This window comes from Ascidia mentula, chromosome 6 (genome assembly GCF_947561715.1).
Source record: "Ascidia mentula chromosome 6, kaAscMent1.1, whole genome shotgun sequence".
NCBI classification, from domain to species: Eukaryota; Metazoa; Chordata; class Ascidiacea; order Phlebobranchia; family Ascidiidae; genus Ascidia; species Ascidia mentula.
In genome coordinates this window covers 5,567,457-5,574,872 of record NC_138571.1, presented here as the reverse complement: position 1 = coordinate 5,574,872, position 7,416 = coordinate 5,567,457, and the positions used below count along the sequence as shown (strand labels likewise).

The 7,416-nt window shown below is 37.5% G+C and overlaps 1 protein-coding gene across 1 annotated transcript; it reads left to right on the top strand.

Annotated features, from left to right (window-relative positions):
* Positions 1-6,546: 6,546 nt before the first annotated feature.
* On the top strand, positions 6,547-6,989 carry LOC145906992 (uncharacterized). Its single transcript, XM_082994438.1, has 2 exons — positions 6,547-6,658; positions 6,760-6,989. Exons 1-2 carry the CDS (start codon positions 6,547-6,549, stop codon positions 6,987-6,989), a joined length of 342 nt encoding a protein of 113 aa, XP_082850564.1.
* The last annotated feature ends 427 nt before the right edge of the window (positions 6,990-7,416 follow it).

Genomic DNA, 7,416 nt, shown 5'->3' with positions numbered 1-7,416 from the left:
GCACGCGCTTAGGTCGGGAAAACCCCAAGTAAGTAATTGACAATGGGTAAAATATTCGTGGTTGCTTTCCCAAATACAAACTACCCATAATTTTTTTATATTTTCAGAATACGTCACTTCTTATTTCAAGTGTTTCCACTCATGTTTTCATGGATATTAAGGTTTAGAAGCAGTGTTTTTAACAAATCTATCCGTTAACTTAAGTTATATGTAATGCAAAAAGACCATATTTTTGATGAAACGAGATGTCATTATTTTACATCTATTTCTTACATGAAGTTTAAAATTGAGTCGACCCATTTGCCGCAGTTTCCTTATCACTACAACCAACCGCTTGCCTTAATTTAACAATTTACTGCAGTAAGTGATTTCCAAAGACACAAAATGCAAATAATTGGATTTTAAAGGGGTGGTTTCGAAGCAATGCAATTTTCACGGCTATTCAGCATTTACAATATTGTAGATTTTTAACTAAATTCACAAACAACCAAAATCAACTGACAACTCTACAAGCAACGACAACCAACCAACCATCGACCACAACAAAAGCCAGCTGGATTGAAAGTATTCGCAGTGAGTAGTAGGTTGCAAAATCCGATCAAAAAATTTTGTAAACATAGTAACTGACTTAAACGTGGTTTTGCATGTGTAATACCAACAATCGACCACACAAGATATCTTAAGACAATGGTACAATTTTGACACAAGCATTGTTATGAAAGCTTCAAATCCTTTCTTACCACCGAAACCTGAAATAATGGAACAATCTGCGCAGGATTGGAAAATAGGGTGAAGTGTATATAACCTGCTAACCCGGATATCCGTTGTAGTGGCTAATATTGTTATGGAAACTATCGAAGAGAGAGCCTTTACCACTTTTGCGCATCCTCCGCGTTACTGGAGACGATATGTGGATGATACGTTTACCATTCTTGATACAGCAAAAGTGCAAGACTTCCTGACCTACATTAACAGCATCGAGGATTCCATCAAGTTTACGTTGGAAGAGGAGAGTGGTGGCAAAATACCCTTCTTGGATGTAGAAGTTTACCGGGGCAAGGATGGAGTTATCAATACTCGTGTTCATAGAAAACCAACACACACGAATCGCTACCTTTCGTTTCTTTCGGCACACCCGATAGAACATAAAAGGGCGGTTGTAAGATCGCTTATGGATAGAGCCAAGACCCACATTTCAAGGCTAGAAGACCAAGCAAAAGAGATTAGTGTCGTAAAAAATGCGCTGCGAACAAACAATATCCTGCCTGGATGTTAAGCGCGAGAACGGCATTAACCCAGAAGCATGAAACGCCCACTAGCGGAACAGTTGTAATTCCCTACGTACCTGGCCTTACCGAAACATTGTCGGATTACGGCATAAAAGTTTACACGAAGCCTCATACAACGCTTGGCAATCTAATTTCATGACCCATTGCTACGGAGGCTTTCGAACCAAAGGGGGTGGTCTATTCGATACCATGCAAGGATTGCAGTGGTGTATACAACGGCGAAACCGGGAGGGCTTTCAAAACGCGACAGAAAGAGCATCGCCGTGATGTCGCATCGAAAGATGCCAGCAAGACTGCGTTGGCCAATCATGCGGTAACATTGCGACATAAAGTTGACTTCGATAGAGCCCAAGTCCTGGAAATGGAGCTGGACCACGCCAAGCGGTCATTTCTTGACTCGTTGCACATCCCCAAAAATAGTGGTTGCGTCAATAACAATGTGTTTTCTTTTCGGCAGTTTACAATAATTTGTTGTGATGGTTGTGTCTTCCGCAATGTTTGGTGCCTCTGCCTCCAGCACGTGAGTTTACAAGCGGTGTCAACGTTCCCCTTTTTTTCCTTTTCTTTTGTGCCCCTGCGTGTTTCAGTGTGATTCAATTGTTGCGTTATACCTGATGAAGTCTCGCCGCATGGCAGACGAAACGTCGTAAAATACAGTAAGTATATGCCAGAAGAGCAGTACATTTTTAAAATCATCAACTAGTCAAAGATTTCGCGTAATTTGGAAAACTGAGCTGTGGAAGTGCTTTCATTAAGATATTATTAGGATAATTCGGTTTTGGGTGATGCAACTAAATGATTAGAAATGATCAGCAAAAAAACAAGATACATCTACACTGCTATTTTAGTTAATTTGGTCCATTCAGCTACTCTCATTCAATTTTTTTGTATATAAATTACATTGTTTTGATACAAAATATTATTTAATTACTTTACAGTACTTACCTGCGTTATCAAACAATATTAGTTTTTGTGTTCAGAATGTGTAAAAAATATAGGTATTTTTCTACCATTGATGACCAAAAATAGCATTGAATTTGCTAAGTTATATCCATGATAATCCCATATGACATGCACTCATGTTTTTTTTCTTTTGTTTCATCATTAACACTTTATTATAGTGGACTATATCAAGGCAGAGACAAAACGACGTAACAATGTTCATTTGCTAATATGAAAGCAAACAACTTCGGCCACTGCATGGCGCAGTTAAGCATATATACTCTCTCACTCGTTTCCAGTAATGACGTCACAGTTTGTTTAACGCAATATCCTGTTTATCATTTTTTCCTCATTGCTTCAGTCTTATTCCACCATCCTTATACAGTTACATCAATATAAATTTAAGTGCAAAGTCTGGGTTGGTGTCGAGGTCAGTGTGATGTCGATTGGCAATTAGTGCTAGCTAGGAAGAGGAATTGTAATACAAGTTTGTTTTTGTAAATGTTTGGTTTTGTAAGTCACCATCTTTTATTTTTAAGATTTGTTAGGCGTATTTAAAATCATTCAATTGACAAAAAAGATACAGTTCCTCGCTAAAACATCTGTAAACAAAATTAGGAAATACAAAAAATGAAGTTCCGAATTTTAGTTTTGCCGTTTAACCGGTGCCGTGACGTCACTAAGGCACGTCACATTGTAGTGATGTCATTTCTGCTGGTACTTTTCACAGCTACTTATCAGATGGAATCTTCTGATTATTGTGGTGAGCTAAATACGACCAATGCGCTTGTTTGTGACGTTTAATGTTTGTTTGTGACGTTTATCTTAAACAAGTGTCACCACATTTTATTGCTTCTGAAAATTACTTGTGAATTTGTGGCACTTGCAAATTGAGACGTTTAAAATATCAGTAAAATTGCAAGGGCGGGCGATTAGCAAAATCGCCAGGTGTGGTAAAAACAAAAAAATTCTGAAGCAACATAAAATATTTTGGCTCAGATCGTGGACCTCGTGACTGTGTGACATTTCTGTGCAACTACGGATCGAAATCATGCGGTAAGTAGCATAACTCGGTATAATAAGTTAAAGGCAAATTTGAGTATACAGAAAAGCCAATTGTCTGCTGCTTTCTTCGTCCATGCTTACAAACAAAATACCGAAGTATTTGATAAATAAGTTTGTGCTTTTTTACCTTACTATCTCTGTATCTTGTATTAAATAAAATAATTTTTGTGAAACTTTCAACTCTTTAAGTGGTAACTGTTTTCAAAAAATCACGCGTCAGAGTTGCCCAACAACAAAAACACACAGAAACACATGACGACGAAAAACTCGTACAAGCACAAGAAAAAAATAGTAAATAACGGGATGCACCGATAAGATTTTACAGCTATCTGAAGCTGACAATGACAAACAATTTATCGTAAAATTCAAGATATGTGTTAGTCGTCAATTTAATCCAATCTTCCGTCTTCATTCGTTGTAGAATTACGGTTGAATAAAATACATCAAAATTTGTTTTCTGTGTTGTAGTTTTTGCCCCTCGCAATCAATCACAACCAGTTTACTTTGGATCGGGTGGAGGATGTGAGTTTACTCAGATTAATATGAAAAATATTTTTTTTTACTGCCAATAAGTCTTTTTACAAACAAAAAGTAGCTGCATTTCTGTTTGACTTTTTTTAAACTTAATAACATCTTTACACTTTCCTCAAACGAGAAGATATTAATCTTTTTGCTGCTTTCTTTAACTAACATTTTGATTTATCTGAACTTTGGTTTTATTTGTAGGGTCCTGGTCAGGAGACGTCGTGGGAGTGACCTCCATTTATATCAAAGGTTCCACAAAATAAATAAATTGTTTAATTACTGTGTAGTGAGATAAATAATTTTCCTGTTTTGCAGTTTTTACACTTATAAAACAAAAACTTGCAAAGGTCATTACATTAATATTCAGAAAAAAACTGCAACGCATCTGATTGTTGTATGACGTCAATCGTTTCGTCATCTATTAATGCCAAGATTCAATTCCTTCAACCAGGTGGAATGTGTCATACCCTATATTTTTTTGTATATTTTTATGTTGAACAACTAGATTTGCTTTGTGTGAGATTTTCGTTTTTCCAACATGAGTTTTGTGCAGGACCAACACCATCAGTTGCTGGCTTAAATTTTGAATTCACAATAGTAGGATACGAAAAATGTAAGTGAGTTTCTTAAAATCGTAATAACAAAAATTTGGTGAAGGCACTTTTTGCACACCTCGTTGCAATACTTTGTTTGAATCAAAATGTATGCAGAACCATTCATAAAAAAATGTGATCCAGGTGGAAATGCAGAAAAATTAATTACAGAAACAAACACCTGCCTTAATCTGTCAATATACTGCAGTAAGTGAATACCTGCCATACAAATTCCTAAGATTAAGTAAAAAGGGAAATTAAATAAACATTTATGCTAGAAACACTGGCACAAACAAAAATGTAACAACTGATCTGTAATTATAAAATTCCAGAAGATTCAAAACCCTTACAACCAACAAAATTCTTTACTACCATTCAACAAGCGGCAACGATATCCACCAATCCAGAAAAACAAACGCCAGCATCGCAAAGCACCAACGAACAAAATATTTTAACCACCCCAACAACCAAACAACTGACGACCACGCTAACTACAAACAACATCTGGAATGAACTTGTTCACAGTAAGCTTAAGTCCATGAAAATACACAATAAGAAGTTTTGCCTACTTGTTTTCTTGTATAGCATGTAATATTCGAAATAAAGACTTGTTTTCTTTGTTTAGAAATGATCAAAATTAAACAACATTTTATGAAAACTCAAAACACATACGCGCAGGTTTGCCAATTAATGTGATGAACATAAAACTGGCGAGCCCGGCAGATTTGATACATATGGACCAGCTTATCGAGAATATCACCCGAAGCTCAAAAACTACAATCAAAATGACTTTTCACAATGGTGATATCCAATTATACTTCAATCATACAACATTGAATGGTCCTCAGACTCAACTCACTGCCAATATCTTGCTTGGTTCAACTCGCATTGACTTAATGTTGGAAACAAACGGAGCAAACCAAGTCGCATTTTCAGTTCTCCAGTTTATGATTCCAGAGGATGTGAAGGTCGATGGTCCGACTGACCAAGTTGGCTCCCTCGTCACAACACGTTACATAGCCAACAATAATACGAGCCATTTTGTTATTGTGGGTTTGAATGTGAACGAAATTCCTACACTTTTACCTATTGGGAAAGTAAAACATAACAATCAACTGCAAGGCACTGTGAGATTCGACCTTCCTACCACGTCAACACAATCAGCCTGCGACGAAATTGAAAACATGAAGAAAAACGGAAGCAACCAGAAAATCTCCCAACTTTCGCCCAGATGCACATTCTTCGACGGAGCAGCGTCTTTATATTCGGATGAGGGCTGTACCACCGAAGCAAACCCTGGTCACGTGACGTGCAGTTGCAACCACCTCACTGTTTTCTCCGTCCTCCTGGCGGTAAAATCCATCGCCATTCCCCAAGGTGTTAAGGTAAGTACACATACATTTTTTTATGAATATGTCATGGCGCTTGCATACAGTTCTGTCCAAAACGTGAAATATATTCAAATTTCTTCTTCTAGATCACAACATACGTGACAGAATCAACATCCGTCTTCTTCCTCCTGCTCACCGCAATCATCCTACTCTGTTTCAATGAGGGCGGAGACAGAATTTACATCCAGATATGTTTGACGTTATCACTTCTGTTTCTTCATGTCGTCAACTTATTGCACGATATTATGGTCTCGCATGATCAGTCTTGCATGGCTTTTACAGTGATCAACCATTTCTTCTTGATGTGTTCAGGTGAATATTTTACGGTAACAATGTTCATAATATTTGCACAGGTTTTTCTTTGCTACAGGAATGTGGTTTCTGATCGAGGGAATACGACTTTTCATGGCTACCTCCAATCCAATAGACTTCCAAACCTGGGATTCAAAAGATCGACTCAAGTACTTTATGACCTTTGGATGGCTTCTTCCCGTCTTGATTGTGGGAATATCCGCACCCGTGGGATTCCACTTCGGCGTCTACATGAAACCACAGCCTTATTACGAGGCGTGCCACCATTATCAAAACAACACTACACCAATTCCCAAGTACGACAGATGCTGGTTGGCTCCCAACACTCCGGTTTTCTACATTTCCGTCATCACTCCTCTTGCTCTCGTCCTCGTCATTAACCTCCTCATTATCGCCAAAACATCATACATAGCATTAACCTCCCAAAGGATGCGGAACAGAGGAGACGACGTTGATCTACAAGATGCAAAGAGAGCAGCAAAGACGTTCATTTTCCTCTTCTTGATGCTCGGCGGAACCTGGAGCTTGGCATTCTTCACTGGTAAGTTACGATAAATATACTTTATCGTTAACTTTGCTCTAATTGAATCCGTCTTATGAAATGCTCACCCTCTGCCAAAAAAAAATCTTAATCTGTTTCAGGAATCGGAAACGAAATCTCGAACGAGGTTTTCACTTACATTCACAGCTTGGTGAACGGAATGCAAGGATTCGTTCTGTTCCTCATTTACTGCGTCATGGATGACGTTATCAGAATGAGGTTTCTGTCCGACATAAAGAGACAGACACGTTGTTATAGAAGTGGAGGAAACGTTGCTATGGAAGATAGGCATGTCCATTTAAAGGTGATGCAACGCATTAACAGTGAGTAGATTTAATATGAGTGTGTATAGAAATTTGTACCCTACCGTATTTTGTCAATCGGTTGTGGAATTTGAAACTGTAAATTTCGGTATGTTATAGTTTTGTGTTAGACTTATTCGCATCGCAACTGAGCTGGATCAGCCAAAACACATAACAGTCGTCTCTGTTCGAAAATGCTTATTTTTGTAACTTTCTGTCGAGTCAATTATGTTTCATTTGTACATAAAATGTTTTTGCATGTTGCTTGAATGTTAAAAATTATAATAATTTGAACGTACAATGTGTTTTCCTTGTTTTGACTTTTTTGATCAATTTTTGTGTAGACTCATTAAATGTCAATGAAAGTATGATTACATTCCGTTATCTACGTTTCTCATAAGGTAGAAACATTCCATAATACAGTAATAGTTACGAATGTATCACCAAGTTAACAAG

What these genes read in the sequence shown, in the direction of transcription:
- LOC145906992 (XM_082994438.1), top strand. Translation starts at nt 6,547, where the DNA reads ATGCGGAACAGAGGAGACGACGTTGATCTACAAGATGCAAAGAGAGCA. An exon ending in GAGCTTGGCATTCTTCACTG is followed by an intron (nt 6,659 to 6,759) that starts GTAAGTTACGAT and finishes AATCTGTTTCAG; the next exon opens with GAATCGGAAACGAAATCTCG.